Below are 26,720 nucleotides of genomic sequence, written 5' to 3' on the forward strand. Positions count from 1 at the left end.
CTTCTCTCTTTCTCTCTCCCCTTCTTCTCTCCTCTCTTCTTCTCTCCCTCTCTCCCTCTAGGCCTATACTGACTACATTGGGTTCATTCTGGCGCTGAATGAGAGTGTGAAGGGGAAGAAGCTCACGTGCGATTACAACACCTCTGCGGTAGGCCTGGGTTTGGCCTGGGGCTCTACTTGATTCATGTCCTTTTCCACATACCCTTCACTGGAGCGTAATGCGGGAGGGCTAGGTGTTACTGAACTACAGCAAAACTCTGCATCTCTGTAATATCTTTTAAAACATTCTAAAAGACCTTGTGTGTGTGTGTGTGAAACCAGGTAAAACGTGACAGAAGGAGTTGACCCAGAGTTTGGCTGAAAGTGAGAGTTTAAGGAGCATCTTAAAAAGGGCAGAGTGTTGTGCAGAGTCTGAGGGAGGGAATTCCAGAACTTCAGGCCCAGAGTCTCTCTGCCCCATTTCTCCCATCTCATTGAAAGAAAATGTGGAGGTGCTGGTGTTGGACAGGAGTGGGCAAGGTCAGAGGTCACACAACACTAGATTATAGTCCAACAGATCTGTTTGAAATCACATGCTTTCGGAGCACTGCCCCTTCAGGTGAAGTGGTTCATCAGGTGATGAAGGAGCGAGTCTCTGAAATAAACCTATTGGACTATAACCTGGTGCCGTGTGACCTCTGACCTCCATCAAACAGGGATGCTCTGAGAATTTGAATCGAATGCAAGTGGCTCCTATGAGCTGGTACAAGATGGATTTTGCATCTTGTGTCGTAGTATCAGTGTGAAGGGATTCCCACCCGGCCGAGTAAACCTCACTTTTCTTCCATCGGTGCCCCTTGCCCCTTGAGGTGAGTGTCAGCCAGAGAGGGCAGACTGACCTTTGTCAGCTCCACCTCCTTTGTCCTCCCCGCAGCTTGGCTGAGATTAGCAGTTAGTCATTTAGGGTGATGTGAAGACAAGTCAGTATTGTACTACGTTTACCCGACATCGCGATGTTTAACACCTCAGGAATTATCAGGCAAGCTCAGAGGTTGCTAGGGACCTGAGACGTAAAATTGGGGTAACTTGTTTATGTATTTATTTATGTTGATTATGTAGCATTATTCACAGCGCTGGCTCTTCCCAAAGCAGCTCACAGCTATGACGTACTTGTGAAAGTGTAGTCACCGTTCGAATGAAGGGAATGCAGCTGCCAACGTTCATCACAAACTCCCCCACACAGTAAGGTGCAAACAGCCAGAGGGGTGTGGCTGCCCTCGAGAGTGGGCAGAGGGAGATCTGCCAGGACGGTGCCTGGGCTGGAGAGTTATGAAGAGAGATTGGACTGACTGGGGATGTTTACCTCAGAGCAGAGGAGATTGAGGGAGGAAATACCAGGTGGCACGGTGGCTCAGTGGTTAGCACAGCGCCAGGGACCCAGCTTCGATTCCAGCCTCGGGTGACTGTCTGTGTGGAGTTTGCACATTCTCCCAGTGTCTGCATGGGCTTCCTCCGGTTTCCTCCCACAGTCCAAAGATGTGCAAGTTAGGGTGAATTGGCCATGCTAAATTGCCCGCAGTGTTCAGGGATGTGTAGGTTAGGTGCATTAGTCAGGGAGAAATATAGGGTAGAAGAAATGGGCCTGGGTGGGTTACTCTTCAGAGGGTCAGTGTGGACTTGTTGGGCTGAAGGGCCTGTTTTCATACTGTAGGGATTCTGTGATTGAGGTGTTTAACGTTGAGGACATAGACATGAAAGCACATCTCCCCTTGTGGGAGGAATCAATGATTTTGGGGGGAGGAGGGGAGTAGATTGAAGGTGAGGGGTGCGAGGTTTTGAGACAATCTGAGGAAACGTTTTTCCCCCAGGGGGTGGTGGGGAATCTGGAGCTCAGTGCCTGTGAGGGGGGTGGAGAGGCAGAAACCCTCAGCACATTGAAGAAGGATTTATGTGTACACCCTGTGATGCCAAGCCTATGGGCCAACTGCTGGGAAATGGGATTTGAATAGTTAGTTGGTTGCTTCTGACCTTTATAGACTCGATGGGCTGAAGGGCCTCTCTTTGTGCTGAGACCTGAAGTTTTTTGATGTTGTTTGTAGGAGAAACATTGGCTTCAGGGCACCTAGGAGAACTCCGCACACTTCCTCCTCACCGGGGAGGACAGAGGTGTAGTCTCAGATTAGTTTGTCCAAAGGTATAGCACCCATTCAGTACTGCAGAGGGAGTGAATGTGCTCCGTTCTCTGGGGGGGGGAGGTTGAGTCGGTGAGCTGTGCGGAGGAGACTGAGGTTGAGATCCATGATTATTGAGCTCCTTTGTACACACTTCTGGTCTGTTTGGGTGGCTTCCTAAAGTGTGGAAGCAGGCCATTCACCCATCGAGTTCACACCGACCCTCCGAAGAACATCCCAGCCGGTCCCACCCCTCTACCATATCCCTGTAACACTGTGTTTCCAGGGGCCTATCCACCCTAACCTGCGTGTCTTTGGACTGTGGGAGGAAGCCAGAGCAAGCCTACACAGGAGAGAGTCCACGCAGACAATCAGCCGAGGGTGGAGTTGAAGCTGGGCCTGTGTCACTTGTGAGACAGAGGTAATAACAACTGAGCCACTGTGCAGCCCTGATTAAGACCCGGCTTATACTGGGAGCCCCAGCAGCCAACTCCACACTTTCAAAATCCACCCGGAGTAAAATCGTCTCAACTCCTGTCAGCCTTTTCCAGAGGGCTGAAGTGTAGCAACGTGGGGTTCCCTCAGAGAGAGAGAGAGAGAGAGCGTGTGTGGGTGTGCCCTGAAATAACATTATTCTGTATAAATGACCAGTCTCCAGGCCACCACCTTCGGATGAGACATTGAACTGAGGCCTCATTGGTCTGTTTAAATGGAGTTAAGGATACCATAGTTCAACCTCAAAGCAGCTGGGGAGATCTCCCTCATGTAAAAACAAATTGTTGGAGAAACTCCGCAGGTCTGGCAGCATCTGTAGAGAGAAATGGAGTTAATGTTTCAAGTCCAACGACACCTCTTAAGAACAAAGAAGCTGGAGAGGAATTGTACTGGCCTCGAAACATTAACTGTGTTTCTCTGAACAGATGCTGCCAGACCGCAAAGTTTCTGCACCACTTTCTGATTTTCTTTCCGATGTCCAGAATGTGCAGTGCTCTGCTTTCACTTGGAGTGTTCTCCCTGATGGGCTGAGCCAACCTTATTCCTCAAAGCCCATGGCCTGGCCGTGTGCTACTCGTTGTGCTTCGATGCCACTTGGTTGTCTGTAAAGTGAAGCCGACAAAACTCTCAGGGGGCTTCAAAGGCAAATGCAGAGCAGTTATGGGCAAACCATCGACTCTCCTGCCCCTGAGATGCTGCCTGACCTGCTGTGCTTTTCCAGCACCACACTCCTCAACTCGGACTCTCCAGCATCTACAGTCCTGACTCCCTCCCAGCACAGAGGTTATGGGAGAGTCTACAGCCAGAGGGGATAATCTCGGAATAATCACCCATTTAAGACAAAGATGAGTAGGAACGTCTGAGGGTGGTGAGTTAGTGGAATTCTTTATCGGTCGAGGCTTGCTTATTAAATATATTCGAGGCTGAGACAGACAGAGAGTTTTAATCCGGCAGGGTTTTCGAGGATACATGGAAAAGGCAGGAAGGTGGAATTGGGGGTTATTGAATCAGCTAGGATCTCATTGAATGAGGGAACTGGGCTAATGGGCTACTGCTCCTGCTCCCCTCAGTTTAAGTGCTTTGGAGTGTTCTAATAGAAGCTTCACGGTGTCTGCTGTGTACAGTGTTCAGGAAGGGGACTGACCCCCGTTTTCTCTTTGCACGTGCAGCCAGTGGAGAAACTGATTGTGCTCCTGAACACACTGGACAAGTGGATCGACGAGACCCCTCCAGTCGACCAGCCTTCCCGATTTGGGAACAAGGCCTTCCGCACTTGGTACAGTAAGCTGGAGAAGGTAAAACCCCAAAAGAACTGCAGCTGTTCTCGATCAGAAACAAAGGCAGAAATTGCTGGAAAAGTTCAGCAGTTCTGGGAAGAGAAATCAGAGTTAACATCCAGTGACCCGGCCTCGGAACTGACCAGAAATGTTAACGCTGATTTCTCTTCACAGGTGCTGCCAGACCTGCTGAGCTTTTCCAGCAACTTCTGTTTTTGTTTTTGAAGCTGGAGCAGGTACTGTGTCGTTGAAACAGTCCACACGTGCAAAGCTTTACTAAGAGTGTCTCGGTAATAAATCCTTTCCGAAAAAATACCGAATTCCCACTGGATCTACTTTTGGGAAATAGCCAGTTTTAATTCTGGAGGTGGGATTGTGGTGCAACAGCCTGAAGTGGCCGAGAGGCTATCCAGTTAGATTTAAACTGGCGAGAGACGCACGGTTAAGAAGGATGTGGGTAAGAGAATTGATCAATACAGGGGCAGGACCCTTGGGTAAGTGTAGAAGAGCTGAGATGTCCTTTAGCAAGCAGTCGGATATTGTGTTTTTATTTCCTGTGTGGACAAACAAGGACTTAATCCCCAAAAAGCTACTGGGGGAAAAAAAACAGCTGGAAATGAACAGCAGGTCAGGGCAGTGTTCAGTTTTAATGAAAGGCCATTTCGAGCTGAAATATTGACTTCATATTCCCTGCCCTGACCTGCTGTGTATTTCCAGCATGGTTTAGTTTTTATTTCTGATTTCCAGCATCTGTCTTATTTTGCTGTTGCACTGGGGGAGAGCTTGAATCCATTTGTGTATGTTTAGTTAGTATCAGTATATCAATATAAATAGTTCCTGGTGTCTATAGTATTAGTATCGGTTAGTGTCAGTGCAGAGCTGCTTAGATTGATTAGTGTTTGTACACAAGCGTGTCTATACAGATAACTGGCAGTGTGAATAGTGTTCGTATCAATTAGCGTGAGTACAGTTAGGCGCTTCTTCACTGATTTTCCCCATTAAGTGTATTGCTGTTCCTGTGTCCTTGCCTCACTGTCTCCCCCACCCCAGACTGTCTCCCTGACAATGTACCTAAACCATTCTGGTCCGGCTCATTGTTCCATTTTGGAGAGAGTCATGAGTTTTCTATTCCCCTGTTATGGAAACATGGTGCCGGGTGAGGTTTGTACAGTGCTGCCCCTGTACTCAAATAGCCTGGTGATGCTCATGGTCCAGACTACCCTGTGGAGATGGTGTGGAAGTCAGGACTGAACCACCTTCATCCCAAAGTAGATGGGAAATGACACAGCAGCTTGTTAGAAATTAGGCCAGGCTTTGTGTGGCCCCAGGCTGTGCCCCTGTGGGAGGGTTGCTCCCCCTAGAGTGTGGGAGGTCGGGGAAGCATAAGGCCACCCTGTGTGTACAGGGTTAGACTGCCTCACGCCATGTGTCAGCTCCCAGCACGTGCACTGACTTGCTTTCTTGTCACAGGAGGCTGAGAACTTGGTTTCCAATGTGATTCCCCACGAGCTGAGTGCTGCTGTTGTCGAGGCTGCAGTGTATTTAAAGGAATCGGTGGGAAACCCAACAAGGATAGACTATGGAACAGGTAACCACACTTAATGTCCCAGTGCATGGGTGTAGAGGGTGTCTCCGTGTTGGTGTACTGAGCCTAGCTCTTGTGTTGGAGAGCAACTGTTCACAGCCTGTCTCCCTCTGTCTATCACATACCTTGTCATCAAGCCATGAGGAGGGGGAGCTGGTGGTGTTGGCCCTGAACACTTTAACCCACTCTTCCCTCCCCATGTCTCCCCTCCCCATCTCTGAAACCACCCGAAGGGCCTGATTCACACTTAGTTGAACCTCCTTCCTCCTTCAATCAAATACAGATCTGTCAGCGTTCCAAATTACTGCTGTTCCTGGGGTGGTCCACTTTGCAAAACGGGCCTTGTGTTTTGCCACATGGACCACTACCGTCGCACATAATGCCCTGCGAGCCGTGAATGGAATCCTCTATTTGTGGGCGGGGGGGGGGGGAGAGAAGAGAGTAAGTCAGCCACCCCCTTCCCCCACCTGTCGAAGATCAAGAGCTGAAATGAGTCAGGCTGTAAGCTGATCGGAGGGATTGAATCGGGTGACCAGAGGGAAGTGTTTCCCCCATTGGAGGGAGGTCCTTCACCTTCGAACCAGGCCATCGAGGGCTGCTACCTGGAGGCACTCCCTGATGAAAGGGCAGTGCAAGCGTGGGACTTCCTTCTGCTGAGCATTTTGGGGCGAGGCAGGTAGATGGAGTTGAGAGAGAATCGGCCAGGATGGAACTGAAAGATGAATGAGGGTCGGAGGGCTGCATTGCTGTCTGCAGTTTGTGCCCTGCCCCATGTGGCCAGGCCTTACTCTGATATCTTTTCAATGGTGGTGGGCTGGGTGTTCAGTTACACTGCGCATTGACACTGAGCCCAGTCCCATACTTAACCCAGGCCACTAGAGGCATTTTCTGAGTGTCTGTCTGTGTACGGTGATCAGCCTCAACAGCAGTAGGGAATACTGCACTCCCAGGATTCATGGCTCTATGGTGAATGCAGCAGACACCCATCAGACCAGGGTCTGTCAGACACTGCACTAAACAATGCAGACTTTTACCCACATGGTCTTATCCGTAAATCACCAACCTAGCTCTCACTCCCGAAACCTGAGCACATCATTCAGGACAACCTACAAATTAAGTTGCAATATTTATCCCTCGACCAACATCGTCCGAAAAAAAACATTGAGACCATTGTCACGTTACTGCTAGATGGAGTTTGCTTTCTTCTGAATCCAAGTGCTTTCCTTTTCCTTTAAACTCACTCCTTTTGCTGACAGCCATTTCCTGCAATCAGGATATTAGTAACCAGGTAATGTGTTCTTGGGAAATCAGTGAGAATGCAGGAGTTAGTTTTACAGTTCCTGATAACATGCCATGATGGAGGTGTCTTCTCTAACCGCTGCTGCTATGGAGTTCCTTGCTGTAACTAGAATTGCCCACTAGATGGTAGTGTCTACCCAGTAATCAGATCTTCCGCACACACTCATCTGGGATCTGGAGATTAAATGTGCCATCTGCCATTATGTGCTGTGGGTCATTGTTTACCCCCGATTCTGATCCATGGCGCTGTCCTCTCTCCCTGGTGTTTGCTGTGAATTGACATGGCACCTGACACTGTGACAATGGGCTTGACTTAGTTCAGAGCCCGCTTTTGATTTTTATTCTCTCTTGTCATTTATTCACTGCGTAAGGAAACCAGAACCAGTTCAACTGCAGCACAGTTACTGACGCCAGATGTAGCTGTTCTGAGTTAAAATAGGAAATGCTGGAAATGCTCAGCAGGTTTGGCCGCTTCTGTGGAGAGAAAAACTGAGTTAACCTTTTCAGGCCAGTGACCTCTCATCAGTGTCTCCAAGAAAACAGGACAGTAACTCTGTCAGTGAATGCTGTCCTCTGGATAGCTCAAAGTCATCTTCGATCGAAAGAACAAAATCTCATTTACCTTGTTTCTTTCACAATCCCCGTGCACTCCCACCCAATAGAATCGCTGCTGCGATGGAGGGGAGAATGGCAATCATCTTAACACCAGCAAACTCCACCCCCCCCCCCACATTGTACAGCACTGATTGTGGAGAGAGCCTGACACAGGCTGAGTGACCAGGCCTCACCCAGGGGAGTCACCCTGAGCACTGCTGATAGAATCATGAGATTGTCAGAGACCCTGCCTGGAGAGAGCCGACAGGCTGGGGTTTAACATCCCCACTGAACTCAGTTAGCAGCGCGGAGCCTGTGACACAGCTGGTGCTATCTGAGTGGGGCCCTGTCATCTCCCAGTTTCCCAGATGTGAGCTGTCGGTACCTGTATTGCTGAACCACTGACACGTGATAACCCAGTGGCTGCTATTCCAGTCACTGCCCAGGAACGTCTGGAGAGGGAGCATGGGGCACCCATTGGAGTGAGACCTTTCAGCAGTAGTGCACATCTCTAGAATGACAGCCCCACAGTAATTGTGTGGATTCGTTTCATTCTGTTGAGTGTTGACATTGTCCTTGGGTTAAGCTGGGTTTTTGGATTGCCAGCAGTGTTATCAATAGGGCTGGTCTGAGGCAAGGCAGCCCCATCCTGCTGTGAAACTATTGCATTCAGGTTCCCCTGTCCCCTCCTCCTCCTCCTCCTGCTGCTGCTCTGTGGGCTGTATACGGTGCAATATTTTCCTGTTGTTTCTCTCCCATTTGGGAAGTACCTGGGCTTCACTCTGCATTGAAACCCCCTGAGCTCTGTCTGCCACTGCCCTGTGTTGTCTCCAGTTGGAGCACTGGCTTCCTGCAGCGGTTGCACTGGCGTGAAAACTGTTTGGTTCCTTCAGCAAGTGTCACTGTGCTCAGCTTTGTGTGCCCTTATTGGATTACAACAAGATTAATTGCAACATTTAAGAGGCATTTGGATGGGTATATGAATAGGAAGGGTTTGGAGGGATATGGGCTGGGTGCTGGCAGGTGGGACGAGATTGGGTTGGGATATTCGGTCGACATGGACGGGTTGGACCGAAGGGTCTGTTTCCGTGCTGTACATCTTTATGACTCGTGTGATGCACTCCACAGTCAACTAGCCCTTGGAAGGTTTCAGGGTCTACGAACTGATGATTTGGGTAGAAAGTGAGAGGGGATAATTGCAGTGTTCAGGAGCAAAGTCAGTAACGTTTCATCGCAGCTGACTTTGTCTAGTTTTGTGTGAAACCAGGCTGCTTGATTTCTTCGGTCTCCCATTCTGTCCTAGGCCACGAAGCTGCATTTGCTGCTTTCCTCTGCTGTCTCTGTAAGATCGGAGTTCTCCAGGTGGATGACCAGCTTGCTATTGTTTTGTGTATATTTGATCGGTGAGTGCTACTTTCCTCTTTGTTTGCCTCACTTCGGGGCGGGTTACGAATCCAGTGCATCCCCACAGGGATCAGGCTCCTGTCTCTGATGGCTGCAACGGTGCATTTATAGAGCACCGTTAACATGGCAAACCATCCCAAGATGTTTCACTAGAAAGTCGATCCGACAAAATTTGACACCGAGCTGCAGGAGATTTAGTTCAAAGCTTTTTCAGGGAAAGAAGTTTCAAGGAGAATGGAGATGTGAAGAGTTTAGGGAAGGAATTCCAGACTTTGGGATCCAGGCTCAGCTTTATTAGAGTCTCAAAACTGGGAACCGAAGGCAGTGTGAGATTGACCCTCTTGGGTGATGGAGAAGGGGATTCTGTCTGGTATGAGTACAGTCACGGTGCATGTAAATAGTTTAGTTAGTTCTATTTTGTCTTCCCTCCTTTTGCTGAATAAACTTCTGTCCTATTGCTAAAATTAACTCGACGACATTGCGAGCTTGGGATGCAGTGGGAAGCTGCTGTGTTAAAACCAAAAGAGAGAACCAGGATCTGATCCATCATGCCAGGTTTCAGTCTGGGACCGGACTTGTTCAGTATTATGACCAGCTGTGACCAGCACAGTATGAGGGGAAGAGGGTTAGAAGCCCTTGCTGTAGGGTTGAGATGCAGATATGGTCAGAGGAGAGGCTCCTGTGGAGATGCTGGTGTTGCGGGAGCCTGACTGGGGTTAGTAATCCAGAAATACGGGCTAAAGCTCTGGGGATAAGGGTTCAAATCCCACCATTGTAGTTAATAAAATTTAAATTCATAAACTCTGGAATATCATCAATTGTTGTAGAAGTCCCATCTGTTTCACTAATGTCTTTAAGGAGTGTAAGTATATTATCCCATAAGACCATTTCAAAGAGGTAGCAGGCCATTCAGCCCATCAAGTCAGCACTGTCATTCAATGAGATCATGTCTGATCCAATCAAGTCTCCTAAGAAGCTTGTATGTTTGAATAAGGTCACCGCTCATCCTTCTAAACTCCAACCTACTCAACCTCTCCATGTAAGACTATACTGGAGATTAAACCTAGCAAAGTCTCATAATGAGACCAAAACTGTTCACCGTATTCCAGCTGTAGCCTGACTAGTACTGTGCATAGGTTTATGGTTTCTTTGAAATAAAAACCAACATTTCACTTGCCTTCCGTATCCCCTGCTGAACTTGGATATGATTTTCAGGGAAAGCAGCCTCTGTATAATACAGCTTTGCGCAGCCTTTCCCCATTTAAATAATCTTCCTGCTAAAGTACATAACCTCACAATGTTCCACGTTATATTCCATCTTATTTCTTCCCTGCTTATGTTTTTTGGGTCATCTTTGTTTTGGTTTTTAAAACATGCCCAGTCCTCAGGCTTACCATCAGTCTTTGCCACATTGTGTGTTCTTTATTTCAAATCAATGCTATCTTTTAATGCGCTTGGTTAACCATGGTGAGCTTATCCCACTCAGAGAATGTTCCTTCCTCACTGGGATGTATCTTTGTTGTGAGTTATGAACTATTTCTCTTAATTGCTTGTTACTGTTCCTCATCTGTCTCTCTCTTTCTAAATTCCTTTCCCAGTTAGCTTCAAGCAGCTTTACCCTCCTCTCTTTGTAACTGCCCATGTTTAAGTTGATTGGTTCCAGCCAAGTTTCTCTTTCTTAAACTGAAAGCTAAACACTACTGTGTTATGGCTGCAGTTTTCCAGGGGATCTTTTACTCTGTGATAATTGATGAAAACAGTCTCACTTCATATCTGCACCTGGCTGGATCCACACTTATTGTAGACTACTTTCATCTGTGTCTTCCCTTAACTACTCCCTGTATGGATTCTGTAGCTCCTGATCAAAGGTCATTTCTGGCTGTCGTACTTAGTCTCGCACTGACAAAGCTGCCCCACCATCCTTACCTTCCTATCTTTCCATTTGAAAAGTCTGAATGTTTTATTTCCTAGTTTTGATCACCTTAGCCATGTCTCTATAATAGCAATACGATAGCAAAACCCATTAATGTCTCTGTGCCATTCAGTCATAGAATAATACAGCGCAGTACAGGCCCTTTGGCTCTCTTATGTTGCCCTGTCCTGTGAAACCAATCTAACCTACACTACTCCATTCTCGTCCATATGCCTATCCAATAACCATTTGAATGCTCTTAAAGTTGGCGAGTCTATTTGCTGGAAGTGTGATGCACGTCCCTACTAGAATAAAGAAACTACCTCTGACATCTGTCCTATATCTATCACCCCTCAATTTTAAAGCTATGTTCCCTTGTGCTAGCCATCGCCATCTGAGGAAAAAGGCTCTCACTGTCCACCCTATCTAACCCTCTGATTATCTTATATATCTTAATTAAGACACCTCTCAACCTTCTTCTCTCTTACAAAACCAGCCTCAAGTTCCTTAGCCTTTCCTCATTAGACCTTCCCTCCAGACCAGGCAACATTCTGGTAAATCTCCTCTGAACCCTTTGCAAAGCTTCCACATCCTTCCTGTAATGCAGTGACCAGAACTGTACACAATGCTCAAAATGCAGCCGCACCAGAGTTTTGTACAGCTGCAGCATGGCCTCATTGGTTCCGAAACTCAGTCCCTCTACCAATAAAAGCTAACACACCGTGTGCCTTCTTCACAACCTTATCAACCTGGGTGGCAACTTTCAGGGATCTATGCACATGGACACCGAGATCTCTCTGCTCATCTACACTACCAAGAATCTTACCATTCGCCCAGTACTCTGCATTCCTGTTACTCCTTCCAAAGTGTATCATCTTGCACCTTGCTGCATTAAACTCCATTTGCCACCTCTCAGCCCAGCTCTGCAGTTTATCCATGTCCCTCTAACCTGCAACATCCTTCAGCACTATCTGCAAATTTACTAACCCACCCTTCTACACCCTCATCCAGGTCATTTATAAAAATGACAAATCGCAATGGACCCAAAACAGATCCTTGCGGCACACCACTAGTAACTGGACTCCAGGATGAATATTTCTCATCAACCACCACCCTCTGTCTTCTTTCAGCTAGTCAATTACTGATCCAAACTGTTAAATCACCCTCAATCCCATGCCTCGCTACTTTCAGTGCGGAACCTTATCAAACGCTTTACTGAAATCCATATACACCACATCAACCGGTTTACCCTCATCTATCTGTTTGGTCTCCTTCTCAAAGAACTCAATAAGGTTTGTGAGGCACGACCTACCCTTCACAAAACCGTGCTGACTATCCCTAATCAACGTATTCCTTTTGAGATAATTATAACTCCTATCTCTTATAACCTTTTCCAACACTTTACCCACAGCAGAAGTAAAGCTCACTGGTCTGTAATTCCCAGAGTTGTCTCTAATCCCCTTCTTGAACAAGGGGACAACATTTGCTACCCTCCAGTGTTCTGGCACTATTCCTGTAGACAATGATGACATAGAGATCAAAGCCAAAGGCTCGGCAATTTCCTCTCTGGCTTCCCAGGGAATCCTAGGATAAATCCCATTCCTGATGAAGGACTTTTTTTTTCCTGCTCCTCGGATGCTGCCTGACCTGCTGTGCTTTTCCAGCCCCACTCTAATCTCGACTCTGATCTCCAGCATCTGCAGCCCTCACTTTTGCCTAAATCCCATCTGGCTCAGGGGCCTTATCTGTTTTTACACTTTCCAGAACTACTAACACCTCCTCCTTGTGAACCTCAATCCCATCGAATCTAGTAGCCTTTATCTCCATATTCTCCTTGACAATATTAATTTAGCCCCCCCCCCATGAGTGTTGACTCTGAACTGCTGTCTAAAATGGGCCAGTAAGCTCCTCCGTTCAACTTCCACACAACTTCCCACTACTGTGGTGATTGGCCTTAATCTTACTCTACGTATAACAGGAATAAAAGAATAATTAGAGAAAGCTTTAGGGTTTTCCTTGATCCTATCTGTCGATGACTTCTCATGTCCCCCTCCTGGTTTGTCTTAGCGCTCTCTTTAGGTCTTTCCTGGCTAACTTGTAATTCTTAAGTGTTCTATCTGAGCCATTGCATCGTATCCTAACATAAGCTGCCTTCTTCCTCAATTTCCTTAATAAACCACAGCTCCTTTGCTTGACTACTTCCTCCCCATTTCACAGGTACAGACTTATCAAAGACAGACAGTAGCTTTCCTTGAATATGTAAGGTATAGACTGGAGAGATCCATCCCCTGCAGTTTCCTTCCCCATCCTACGCATCCTAAATCTTGTCTAATCGCATCATAAATCCCTTCTCCTCAGCTATAACTCTTGCCCTGTGGGATATACCTATCCTTTTCCATCACTAAAGTAAACATAACTGAATTGTGGTCACTATCACCAAAGTGCTCACCTACCTCCAAATCTAACACCTGGCTGGCTTCATTACCCATCTGTTTTGTTTCACATACCAAGTGCTAAAAGCCACTAATTTTGACTACTTGTCATTTTTCCCCCCTTTGATCCTACTTGTTGCTTTTTTTTGAAAGTATATACACTTTGTCTCTTTCTGTCCCACTCTGTGTGTCAGAAATCGCTCCCCCGTAATATAGCCATATTTGTTTACTTTGTAAGATGATCTATCCCCTCCCCAGAACATCCGCACCCCACCCCAAATAGTTTTGAGCCTTCTCTACAGTCCTTGTTATTCAATTTGCCAGGACACTTAAGTGACTCTTAACTGGTTGACTTTGAACTGCTCTCTAAAATGGCCCAGTAAGCTTCTTGGTTCAAGGGCAGTTAGGGACAGGAACAAGATGATGCCAGTGATGTCCACACACCATGAAGGCGTAGAGACACTGATCCAGAGCAGTTACACGGAGCTACAATAAACTCTCTTATCCCAGTAATCAGAGGCTGAAAACAACTTTGGCTTATTATTGTCACGTACTCGGATACAGTGAAAAGCATTGTTTTGTGTGCTAACTAGACACACCATACCTTATACAAGTACACCAGGGTAATAGAACAGAATGCAGAATACAGTGTTACAGCTACAGAGGAGGTGCAGAGCGAGATCAACTCGAATACACGAGAGGTCTGTTCCGAAGTCTGATAACAACAGGGAAGAAGCTGTTCTTGAACCTGTGCATGTTTTCAAACTTGTATACCTTCTGCCCGACAGAAGTGAGTGTAACCGGGACGGGAGGGGCTTTTGTTTATGTTGGCTGCTTTCCCATGGCAGTGGGAAGCGTAGATGGAGTCGGTGGCTGGAAGGTTGGTTTGTGTGATGGATTGGGCTGTGTTCACAACTCTCTGTAATTTCTCAGTCTTGGGCAGGGCAGTTGCCTTACCAAGCTGTGGTGCATCCAGGCAGGATGCTTTCTGTGTGGGTGGGGTGGGGTGGGGAGGGGGGATTGTGGGGCGTGCTGCATTTCCTGCAGCTGCTGGGAATTGCTGATAAGTATCAACCAAGGCAGCTGGAAATGCTCCAAGTGTCGGGCTGTGTCTGTGGAGAGTGAAACACAGTTCACCTTGCAGGCCTGTGACCTTTTGCTTCTGAATTGAAGTCCCAAGTCTTTGTCTCCTTCCAACCCCCAGGTATCTGCAGGTGATGCGCAAGTTACAGAAAACATATCGCATGGAGCCAGCGGGGAGCCAGGGAGTCTGGGGCCTCGATGACTTTCAGTTCCTTCCCTTCATCTGGGGCAGTTCCCAATTAATCGGTAAAGCATTCACCACTTTTATTCTTTTATGGTCACTCCACCCGTTTCTGATAGGGTTGGACCATCACACTCCTACTGTGCTCCAACTCAGGGGATTGGTAACACAGCGTTGCAGCCATGTTACTGAGATAATAATTGAAGGGTCAGGCCTAATGCTCCAGTAGAAATGCTAACACAGCAGCTTGGAGAATTGTAGTTCAATTAATGAAGAAGGGTTTGGAGAGGGGAGGCCTGCAGATGCTGGGAATCCGAGTCAATAGACATGAAGTTGGAAAGGCACAGCAGGTCAGCCAGCATCCGAGAAGCAGGAAAGGCAAATGTTTCAGGTCAAAACGTTGCCTTTCCTGCTCATTGGATGCTGACTGACCTGCTGTGCCTTTTCAGCTTCACCTCTACTGACAATTAATGAATAAATCTAGAATAAAAATCTAGTCTCATTCATCCCAAACCCACCAGATTGCTATGAAAGCAGCTGCCTGCTTCACCACTGCCCTTCAGGTGGGACAATCGACTGCTCCCCCCTGGTCTGGACCACACTTGAGCCCCCACTCTCAGCAACGTAGCCAATTCCTCACTGCTCCCCGAAATGGCCTGGCAGGTCCCTCTGTTTGAATGTAGCTCATCCCCACCTTCTCCAGAGCTATTAGGCCTGGAAAATGTCTTGCCCAGTGATGCTCACATCCAGGGAACTAAGAACTATCTGTTCCAACTGGAATTAGGGAGGAGATATCGAACAGAGCAGATCCACCAGCCTGCCACTGGGGCTAAAAGGGCTCAGTTATGATTTAAAGTGGTTATATGTTTGATCTGTACTCATTTGAATTTGGAAGATGAAGATGGGGAATCGAGTTTGTGTTTAAAATGATTGGGGCAGCTGAAGAGAAGCTGTTACCTTCAGTACAGTGAGTCACAACAAGGGGATATTTTCTGGTCAGCAAGATGTAACCAGTGGAGTTGCCACAGGGATGAGTGCTGGGGTGTCACTGTTTTATCATTTATATAAATGACTTGGTGGGACTGAAGATGTGATCGCTGAACGTTGTGAGGATGCTGAGGTGGGTAGGAATGTAAGTAGCGAAGAGGACAGAAGGAGACAACAAAGACATTTAGATTAAATAGTGGGCAAAGGTGTGGCAAGTGGAGCATAATCTGGGGGTGGGGATGTGGAAATGGTGATATTGAGCATAATTGCAGGAATAACAAAAGGGAAGTCCATTATTTACACAGTGAGAGATGACAGAGCTCTCCCAGAAGGGGAAGCAACTTTTCCAGATTCCAACCCCCCCCAAGTCAAGTGCCCTAGTACGTTTGAATAACTTCACACCTTGTTCTCCTAAACTGCACTGAGCATTGGGGCAGTCAGGAATATAGAGTAGTCAGTTAGCTCGGCCATGACCTCGTTGAACAGCAGAGGAGGTCTGAGGAGCTGAGTGGTCCTTCCCTGCTCCTATTTCATGTTTGTTTGTAAGAGCTAATTGGTGGAACAGATTCAAAGGGCTGAATGGTCTCCTTTTATTTGTGGGAAACATCTTTAATTCTGTGTTTTTCTCCCCAGCTTGTTCTACATTGTATTGGAACATAGGAACAGGAGTAGGCCATTCAGCCCCTCCAACCTGTTCCACCATTCAATGAGATCATGGCTGATCTGTGGTCTAACTCCATCTACATGCCTTTGGCTGGTTTGTGATTCAAAGTGACACCAACAGCGTGGATTCAATCCCCACACCGGCTGAGTTTACCCTCTCCCCTCGCCTGAGGCGAGGTGACCCTCTGGTTAAAGCACCAGTAGAGGCTTCTCTCGACTGAGAAAGCAGCCCTCTGGTTTAGGAGGACTAGATTTGCCTTGTGTCCTCCCATCGCCTCATGTTCAGACTCCCGTTTTGGCGTTCGAACAATCGCTCCGCAAAGGTGGGGTCTGCCGCTTTGTTCACTTCAAAGGTCTGCTTGAATCATCATCTTCTCTCTTTCAGATCATCCCACCCTTACTCCAGCCCATTTTGTGGATGAGAAGGTGGTGAATGAGCACCATAAAGAGTACATGTTTCTGGAATGCGTCAGGTTTATTAATGAGGTGAGAGGAGCTGTATCCCACGGTCAGTGTGACTGAACTGCTGTTTAGGGAGGGGTGCTCTGGGCCAACCAATCCCAGTGTCTGTCTGTAACTACCCCCTCAGAGCCTCAGAAAATCAGCCAAGAGATAATCGCACAACGGACCTCTCCGAGCGCGGGGTTAGTTAAAACTCTGCGTGCTCACAGTGCAACCCAGAAAACCACTCAGACTGAGTGCTAGGACCTGGGGAAACTTGTTGAACGCCTTACTGAAGTCCATATAGATTGCATCTACCGCTCTGCCCTAATCAATCCTCTTTGTTACTTCATCAAAAAAAACTCAAGCAAATTCGTCAGACTTTATTTCCCACGCACAAAGCCATGCTGACTAATCTTAATCAGTCCTTGCCTTTCCAAATACGTGTAAATCCTATCCCTCAGGATTCCCTCCAACAACTTGCCCACCACTGACATCAGGCTCACTGGTCTATAGTTTCCTGGCTTGTCTTTACCGCCCTTCTTAACCAGTGGCACCATGTTAGCCAAACTCCAGTCTTCCAGCACCTCACCTGTGACTATCAATGATACAAATATCTCAGCAAGAGGCCCAGCAATCACTTCTCTAGCTTCCCACAGAGTTCTACGGTACACCTGATCAGATCCTGGGGATTTATCCATCTTTATGCATTTTAAGATGTACAGCACCACTTCCTCTGTAACATGGACATTTTTCAAGATGTCACTATCTATTTCCTCGCATTCTATATCTTCCATATCCTTCCCCACAGTAAACGCTGATGGAAAATACTTGTTTAGTACCTCCCCCATCTCCTGTGGCTCCACACAAAGGCCGCCTTGCTGATCTTTGAGGGGCTATTCTCTCCCTAGATACCCTTTTGTCCTTAATGTGTTTATAGAATCCCTTTGGATTCTCCTTAACCCTATTTGCCAAAGCTATCTCATGTCCCCTTTCTGCCCTCCTGATTTCCCTCTGAAGTATACTCCCACTGCCCATGTATTCCTCTAAGGGCTCGATCTCTCCAGTCTATACCTTACATATGTTTCCTTCTATCATCGTAAGAAATGTCATCTAGTTTTGAAATCCCCTCCCTTAGAGAGAAAAAGCCATTGGTTTTCATCTTATCTATGCCCCTTCTGATTCCACAAACCTCAATAAAGGTCACCCCCTCAACTTCCTACATTCCAGGGAAAAAAAATCCCAGCCTTTCCTTATAACTCAAACCCTCCAGTCCCAGTACCATCATTGTAAATCCTTTCTACATCTTCTCCAATTTAATAACATCTTCCTATAGGAGGGCAGGTGCAGTTTAATTTGGATAAATGTGAGTAATTACACTTTGGTAAGACGAACAAAGACAAGACTTCTACAGTTAATGGTACAGCCCTGGGGAATCTTGTTAAGCAGAGACCTAGGGGTGCAGGTATGTAGTTCCTTGAAAGTGGAGTCACAGCGATAGACAGGATGGTAAAGAACGCATATGGCCTGTTTGCCATCATTGGTCAGAGCATTGAGTATAGGACTGGAGATGTCATGTTGTGCTGTGGGAGGGTCAGCGCTGTGGGAGTGCCATGCTGTGGGAGGGTCAGCGCTGAGGGGGAGCTGCGCTGTGGGAGGGTCAGCGCTGAGGGAGCGCCGTGCTGTGGGAGGGTCTGCGCTGAGGGAGCACGCACTGTGGGAGGGTCAGCGCTGAGAGGGAGCACGCACTGTGGGAGGGTCAGCACTGAGGGAGCCGCACTGTGGGAGGGTCAGCGCTGAGAGAGCCCCGCACTGTGGGAGGGTCAGCACTGAGGGAGCACGCACTGTGGGAGGGTCAGCGCTGAGAGGGAGCCGCACTGTGGGAGGGTCAGCGCTGAGGGAGCCCCGCACTGTGGGAGGGTCAGCGCTGAGAGAACCCCGCACTGTGGGAGGGTCAGCGCTGAGGGGGAGCTGCGCTGTGGGAGGGTCAGCGCTGAGAGAGCCCCGCACTGTGGGAGGGTCAGCGCTGAGGGAGGGTCAGCGCTGAGAGGGAGCCGCACTGTGGGAGGGTCAGCGCTGAGGGAGCCCCGCACTGTGGGAGGGTCAGCGCTGAGAGGGAGCCGCACTGTGGGAGGGTCAGCGCTGAGAGGGAGCCGCACTGTGGGAGGGTTAGCGCTGAGGGAGCACGCACTGTGGGAGGGACAGCGCTGAGAGGGAGCCGCACTGTGGGAGGGTCAGCGCTGAGGGAGCCCCGCACTGTGGGAGGGTCAGCGCTGTGGAACCTGTCAGGTGTTACTTTTCAGAATGAAACTCTAAAATGAACCCTGAGAACACTCTTGGACAAACATAAAGGGCCATTTCAGCATTTTGATAAGTAGAGAAATTCTTGCTTTTATTTTGGACAATATTTAATTATTCCTCAACCAAATGCTCTTAAACCAATTATCTCTTTGTTAAAATGTTTTAGTGGGATCCAGCTGTGCTCAATTTGTCGAATGAGTTTCCTACTTTACCATGGTGACAATATGTCATTGACTAGAAAGCAATTTAAGGTTTCTTTCTGTCTCTCTGTCTCTCTCTGTCTCTCTCTGTCTCTCTCTCTCTGTCTCTCTCTCTCTGTCTCTCTCTCTCTGTCTCTCTCTCTCTGTCTCTCTCTCCTCTCTCTCTCTCTCTCTCTCTCTGTCTGTCTCTCTCTCTCTCTCTCTCTCTCTCTCTGTCTGTCTCTCTGTGTGTGTCTCGAATCTCTCAAAGCTGTGAATCCTTCTGAGCTTGTTGTATCCGCTGTGTTAACTAATCGCAGGCAGGGAATGTACACAGTGAGGGAAGGGGCCTCACACCATCTCTTCCCCTGAACCTCCCACTCTCCTTTTCCCACAAATATTCAGCTCATCTCCAAGCACAAAGGGAGGGAGAAACCAGCTCCCCTTATATTCTTGCTTCGTGTTTAACAGATGCTGGATGATGTAATGAGTTGTTTTGGCTTTGCTGCACAGAAACAGGCCATTCAGCCCAACAGGTCTGTACTAGTACCCTGAATAGATTTCATCTCTCTGCTCTTCATCTGTTACTGTCAGTGTATCCTCCTATTCCTCTCTTCCTTGTGTGTTTATCCAGCTTCCCCTTAAATACATCTAAGCTATTCCCTTCACCCGTTGTGGTGGTGAATATCATATTCTCGCTGCTCTGAGAGCAGAATGTTGCCCTTTTTTTTCAACATTTGAGGGTGAGCAAGTTGGGTGGTAGTTAACATGCTATCTCCACTAGGGGGGTAACCTATCTAATGACCGAACAGTCTGTGTATTTAAAAGCTTATAACAGCCCTTGGTACTGTCAGCCTGAACTGTCCCTGAGTCAGGGAGACCAGCAATGAGTAGCTTATGTCCTCTGTCCTTGTGGGAGTGGGATTGGCAAGGAGAGAGGAGGTTGGGGTGGGGTGGTAGTATCTGTTCCTCCACCTGAGGCTACATTGGGGCAAACCCAGCCCCTATCAAACCTGGTGGGTGGGTTACCTGGGTTACCCAGTCAGGAAACTTGCCATCTGTCTAATGCACCAAGGAGTCAGGTGACTGGGGAGATGGTAAATCCGGTTTCCTGGCTGGCTGTTCATTGACCACTTCAGCCCCTGAGGTACTGGTGAGTTAAGGAAGCCCTCAGAGAGTCAGCATTGAACCGCTGAGGTGGCTGAAAGGGGAAACTGTGGCATGAGTTGGCACTGTAGTGAAGCTTGGGACCCGTCTCCTGTCACCTCCAGCGAGGGGGGGGGTGGGGGGGGTGGAATTGAGCCCTATGTTCCTGTTCTATTGAAATCCTTAACAGAATCATACAGCACCAGGCAGGCCCTTCAACCCATCGAGTCTGTGCTGACCTATTTACTTACCAGCATGTAGCCCAAAGCCTCAAATGTTATGACCTTTCAAGTGCTCCCCCATGTCCTTGTTAAAGGTTGAGAGGTTTCCCAGGCAGTGCGTTGCAGACTCTAAGGTCTCCATTAGGCTGCCTCTTAGCCTCCCCTTTTCTAGAGGAAAGAGCCCAAGCCTGTTCATCCTTTTCTGACAGTCATAAACCTTGTAGTTCTGGTATCATTCTTATAGATCCTTATGTTTGCACCTTCTGTACTGCTTCTATATTCATTTTGTAATTCACTTTGACAGATCGGTGATCAGTGCTCCAGGTATTGCCTAACCCAAGCCTGTGCAGATGTTCACAGAGCCCACTATCTAAAGCACCAAACTGGAAGGTTATTGGGTATAGCAATAATGTTCCAGGAAGTTTCTGTAAGTGGAGGTGGGGTGGAAGGTGAGGCCGGTGTGGGGGAGAGAAAGGAACTGAGTGGTGGGGGTACCCTGAGCCTGGCGCACAAAGAGTTACAGCCTGTATGTGAGTGGGAGGAAGGAGAGGCTGCTCCGATTTCAGTTAAACGGCAGAGGAAGCTTACACAGGAAGAAGGAAGCTCGAGGCCCCTTCGCTGCCAGAGAAATAGTTTAAAAGGGTCAGTTCCCCTGGGGGAGGACAGCAAAGCATGAAAGCAGTCACTGAGTAATTTCCTCCCCAAGATGGCCGCGATGACTCAGATTCCCTGAGGACCACCTCCTCCAGCTGAGATGTTTGCCTGGAACCCAAAATAGCTTCCCTTTGCTTTTTCCAGAAATCCATTTTCTCGTGTGAAGCGCTGAGGAAGAAAATGTATTGCTGCTTGCGAAAGCCTCCCTCCTCATTCTGCATTTTATTTGCTGCTTTGTTCGACAGAAGGTCTGGACTGGAATCTTTTTATAACTCAATCGTCCACTCTCTGCTTCTGTGGCTCCAACCCTCCTTTGTCTTTATTTTGATTCAAAAACGAGATAACGGTCAGATGTTTTACACCTGTTTTTCAATCACCGTGGGACGGGGTCAGGAAAGACAGTGTGCAAAGCAAGATCCCACAAGCATCCCTCCAAACTTGAGCACACCCTTTCGGTTGGTTTGCAGTAGCTGACCAGCTCTGCTGGGTGAAAGGTGCCCACTGTGTTTGATTGGGTGTTTACACTGAATCACAGGGTGGCGTATCAGTGCCAGCCATGATTCGGTTTACTCTAAGTTGGAAGGACCTGAGCCCCGACCTTGGTGACTCTGATTCCAGGCAGACGTGCCCATTGTGGGCAGTGCCACACTGTTGCAGGTGCTTTCGTTCTGAAACCGAGAGTTAAGAAGGCAGAATGAGACCATTCGGCCCACTGTGGCTGTGCCAGCCAGGGAAGAAATATCCAAACTAATCCCACTTCCCAGTTTTTGGTCTGTAGCCCAGTGGATGTTCAGGAGAGACCTTGAACCAATTTGCAACCTTGGGTGGGCACGCAGTAGCTCCTCATCCTTCTGAAACGCCCTGGGCTAGCCTTTATCCAGTATCCAACATCAGAAAGTCAGATTAGCTGATCACTGTTGCATTGCACTTTGTGGGATATTACTGCCTGCTGATTTTCTGCTGCATTACAACTTTCACTGATCTTTTATTCACTGGCTATAAATAAGGTATTAGCATTAAAGGTTCTATACAAATGCAAGTTGTTGTTCTATAATGTAGTGACATAACCCAAGGCACTTCACAGATACATTATCAGACAAGCATTTGGCACTGACCCTCATGAAATCCTTGCACTGAAAACTTTGGACAAGGCAATAGGTTTGCAGGGGTGCCTTAAAGAAGAAAAGGGAGGGTGAGTGGTGTAAGGGGGGAGTTCCTACAAGAGCTCAAGGTCTAGGCATCCGAAGCCAACATTGCCAGTGGTGGAGTGGCACAAATCTGGAACCCCTGAGTGGTTAGATTTGGATTGAGTGCAGACATGACAGAGGAGATTAAAAACAGCAAGGGACAATGAAGGGTTTAAAAACCAAGGGTGTGAATGTCCACAGTGTCCTCTTCCACCTTTGTTTGATCTGACTGTGGTGATGTGTCTGCCTGCAGTCTGTATGCAGTCTCTAGTTCTGAAGCTCATTCCCTTTTGTTCTGCTTTAGCGAGGATGTGTAAATATCAAGGTGGAATAAAGACCAGCCTCTGTTTCTCCAGGAAGTTCCCCTCCCTGACATTAGCTGTTTCTGTCTGGGAGCGGCAGTGATGTGTGCAGAAAGTGGTGAGAGTCATTTCTTTGTCAGCAAATAAAACCATGAGAAAGGCAAGCAGAACCCTTTTGTATCTGCAGAGACAGACCACAAAAACGTGGAAGTGACATGGAGCTCTTACAAACCTTCAATTACCCGGCTGCAGTTTAGGGATAGCCATTGTTTGGCAGCTGAAGAAGGTGCTGGGTTGACCCATTTGAGAACTGGTTAGTGATGTATAATAGGGCCTGGAAACAGCAAAGCTTTCCTGAGCCTGGCAATGGATGGAGTTTTTGAAGCATTCATGGTAATGTTTAGATCACAGATGCACAGCACAGAAACAGACCCTTCCAACCAGATATCCTAACCTAATCTACTTCCATTTGCCAGCACTTGGTCTGTATCCCTCTAAACCCTTCCTATTCATATACATCTGGATGCCTTTTAAATGTTGCAATTGTACCAGCCTCCACCACTTCCCTTGGCAGCTCATGCCATGCACGTACCACCCACTGCGTGAAAAAGTTGACCCTCCGACAGTGCCCACTCCTTCCCTTGTCACTCTAAACCTATACCCTCTAATTCTGGACACCATCACCTTCGACTCCTTTCTTGTATTTATGTTAAGTTGTCCTAGTCCTACTGCACCATAGGGCTACTCTCTCATGAGAGGCAGAGGGATCACAGAATCCCTACAGTGCAGAAAGAGGCCATTCAGCCCATCAAGTACATACTGACCCTTTGAAGAGGATCCCACCTCCATCCCTGTAACCCAGGATTTGCCATGGCTAACCCACCTAGAACGCATCCTTGGACACTACGGGCAATTTAACATGGCCGATCCTCCCTGACCTGCACACATTTGGACTGTGGGAGGAAACCGGAGCACCCGGAGGAAACCCACGCAGACACGGGGAGAATGTGCAAACTCCACACAGTCAATCGCCCGAGGGTGGAATCGATCCCGGGCCCCTGGCACTGTGGGTAGCAGTGGTGCAGTTTTGGTGGTGGTTTAATCTGAGGGTCACCATATCTCGGGTGAGAAGGAGTGCACTTTACAGTAACCTCAGCTGGTGTGGGAAAAGAATGTGTATCGCTCTGCTTCACAAACCAGCCATCCAGCCAACTGAGCTAGCCAACCCACTTTGTACTTCTATAGCTTCCCCTTAAAAGCATCTTCACAGCCTCTCCCAGTGGGAGTGAGATCCACATTGACCCCTCACTCTGGGCCAAGAGATTGCTCATGAATTTTAAATGGATTCATAAGTGTCTCACATTGAACTTCCAGTTGAAGGTGCACACTCGTAATTCTTTCATTACCTGACAGACGTGGTTTTCTATGTTCTGCCCCCTTCCTGTTTCTGCAGATGAAGACTGGTCCCTTTGCTGAACACTCTAACCAACTGTGGAACATCAGTGCGGTCCCAGCCTGGTCGAAGGTGAACCAGGGACTGATCCGGATGTATAAGGCAGAGGTGAGTGGAAAGTTTTCCTTATTCATTCATGGGCTGTGGGCATCAGTTTATTGTCCATTCCTAATTGCCCAGAGGGCAGTTAAGAGTCACCCACGTTGCTGTGGGTCTGGAGTCATATGTAGGCCAGACCAGGTAATTCAGGCTGATTTTCCTTCCCTGGGAGCCTCCGTGAAGCCAGTGGGGTTTTCCTGATGATCGGCAGTTAGTTTCATGGTCATTGCTAAACTCTTATTTCCAGATTATCATTGACTTCAAACTCTGCTGTCATGGGATTCAAACTCAGGTCCCCAGAACATTCCCTGGGTCTCTGGATTAATAGTCTAACAATGAGTCCAACTATTAGACCATTGCCTACACCCCCCCCCCCCCCCCCCCAATCCCTAACTTAGAGATGTCACCTCTCATCAGTCCCTTCAGACACCCAGTTGGTGAGGGCAGTGCCTGGTGTACATTGAAAGCCATCTGGGTGTCATTGTGTGTTCAGTCCTTTAGGAGAGTCAGTCTGTGGAAGGTACTCTGAGTACTGGTCATAGCAGGTTTAGCTAATACTTGCCCTGGCTGTGTTAATGAGGACACACTGATTACCTTTACTGCTTCCTCTGAGGCTTCTTGCTGTTTTGGAAAGTGACTGGTTTATCAGTTACCGGTTTGGTATGTATAACTAGGTTTTATTAGCATGTGACACCTTCCCCAGTCACGGGAACAGACTGTTGGGGTGCACACAGGAGACTGTTTACCCACTGCTCACGGTGTGTGTGCTCTCAGTGCCTAGAGAACTACACTCAGTGAAAGGCACTGCCTGCCTGCTCATGTAGAGACAGGTACAGATTTGGGACATCTGCCAGCCTGCCTCAGTGAGTGGCATTCTTGCCTCTCAAGTCAGAAATCTCTGGGTTCAAGCCCCGTTTCACACGCTAAGGAAACACGACACTGTCGGAGTGCTGTCTTTCTGATCAGATGGTAAATCAAGGCTCTGGCAATCACTTCATATCAACATTAGAGTGCAGGTGCAGTACGGTGTAGATGAATGTAAGGTGTCCACTTTGGTAGCAAAACCAGGAGGGCAGCTTTTTATCTGAATGGTGATAGATTGGGAAAAGGGGAGGTGCAATAAGAACCTCTCTCGCTCGAGTGCCTGCCCTCTCACTCTCGCTCGCTCGTGCGTGCCTGCACTCTCTGTCTCCCGTTCACGCTCCCTCTCTCTGTCTCTCACTCGCTTGCTCTCGCTCGCAGGTGGGGGCGTGGGTCTAAGTGGGGGCATGGTGATTGGTGCTGAAGTGGGGTTTCAGGGTGTTGCCTGTTCTCTCTGCCCTATCGTGGCCGGGTGGGGGTGGGCTGGGGAACAGAGCGGGCTGCTGGGTGTCCGGGAGAAATGTTGGAGAGGCCAGTCCTGACCTTCCTTTCCAAAACAGGCTGTCTCTGTAAGATGTTGGCTGAGGAGGAAGTGTTGGAGACACAGTTGTGGGCAAGACCTCCTTCCTGAAGCAGAATTCCTCCACCAGAGGAAGCTGAGCTGCAATGTATCTCGAGGCTAAATGCTGTACAAAAGGCAGCCTGTTGCGGAGGCAGGCAGTTGCCTGACAGGCCGGTGTGGTCTCTTCCTTATTGCGCTGTTGCATTCCCACTTTCTTCTGAAATGTCAGCCAAACTTAAAATTACTGGTTTTGAGGCAAGTTTGAGCCTTTCATCTGAGCAGCTTGTTTGCTTCATTTACGAGGATCTGAAATGGCTTTTTAAAAAATTGTAAGTTGCATTGAATTTACAGTACAAACCAGGCCATTTGGCCCAACCATTCTGTGCTGGTTATTTGGCACCATATCTGCCTCCTCTCAGCTCTTTCTCAACTCTATTCCGTAGACTGCGCATTTATTGCTTTCTTCCTCAGGTGTTTGTCCAGATCGCCTTCAAATGTATCTGTAACATTCACCTTGACCACATCCTGAGGGATCAAGTATAACATTCTCCTTATTCACGGGGGAAAGAGCTTTCTCCTGAACTCCTGCTTGCTTTTGTAAGGGATGCATCTTCTCTATGTTTACCCTGTTGAAACATTTCAGAAACATAACGATCACCATCAGGGTCAGCCCCATGGTATAACCATCAGGGTCAGCCCCATGGTATAACCATCAGGGTCAGCCCCATGGTATAACCATCAGGGTCAGCCCCATGGTATAACCATCAGGGTCAGCCCCATGGTATAACCATCAGGGTCAGCCCCATGGTATAACCATCAGGGTCAGCCCCATGGTATAACCATCAGGGTCAGCCCCATGGTATAACCATCAGGGTCAGCCCCATGGTATAACCATCAGGGTCAGCCCCATGGTATAACCATCAGGGTCAGCCCCATGGTATAACCATCAGGGTCAGCCCCATGGTATAACCATCAGGGTCAGCCCCATGGTATAACCATCAGGGTCAGCCCCATGGTATAACCATCAGGGTCAGCCCCATGGTATCACCATCAGGGTCAGCCCCATGGTATAACCATCAGGGTCAGCCCCATGGTATAACCATCAGGGTCAGCCCCATGGTATAACCATCAGGGTCAGCCCCATGGTATAACCATCAGGGTCAGCCCCATGGTATAACCATCAGGGTCAGCCCCATGGTATAACCATCAGGGTCAGCCCTGTGTTATTAACCATCACCATCAGGGTCAGCCC

General features: G+C 48.1%; 1 protein-coding gene across 1 annotated transcript in view; it reads left to right on the top strand.

The window, feature by feature from the left end:
• The window catches only part of ptpa (protein phosphatase 2 phosphatase activator), a 56,203-nt gene that overhangs the window by 14,038 nt on the left and 15,445 nt on the right, over positions 1–26,720 (top strand). The window contains exons 3-9 of the mRNA XM_043720628.1: positions 62–148; positions 3,815–3,940; positions 5,393–5,510; positions 8,704–8,803; positions 14,353–14,477; positions 16,448–16,548; positions 23,947–24,054. Coding sequence (XP_043576563.1) covers positions 62–148; positions 3,815–3,940; positions 5,393–5,510; positions 8,704–8,803; positions 14,353–14,477; positions 16,448–16,548; positions 23,947–24,054 — 765 coding nt within the window. The remainder of the gene's footprint in view (positions 1–61; positions 149–3,814; positions 3,941–5,392; positions 5,511–8,703; positions 8,804–14,352; positions 14,478–16,447; positions 16,549–23,946; positions 24,055–26,720) is intronic.

Source organism: Chiloscyllium plagiosum, chromosome 30, assembly GCF_004010195.1.
Source record: "Chiloscyllium plagiosum isolate BGI_BamShark_2017 chromosome 30, ASM401019v2, whole genome shotgun sequence".
Classification (NCBI taxonomy): domain Eukaryota; kingdom Metazoa; phylum Chordata; class Chondrichthyes; order Orectolobiformes; family Hemiscylliidae; genus Chiloscyllium; species Chiloscyllium plagiosum.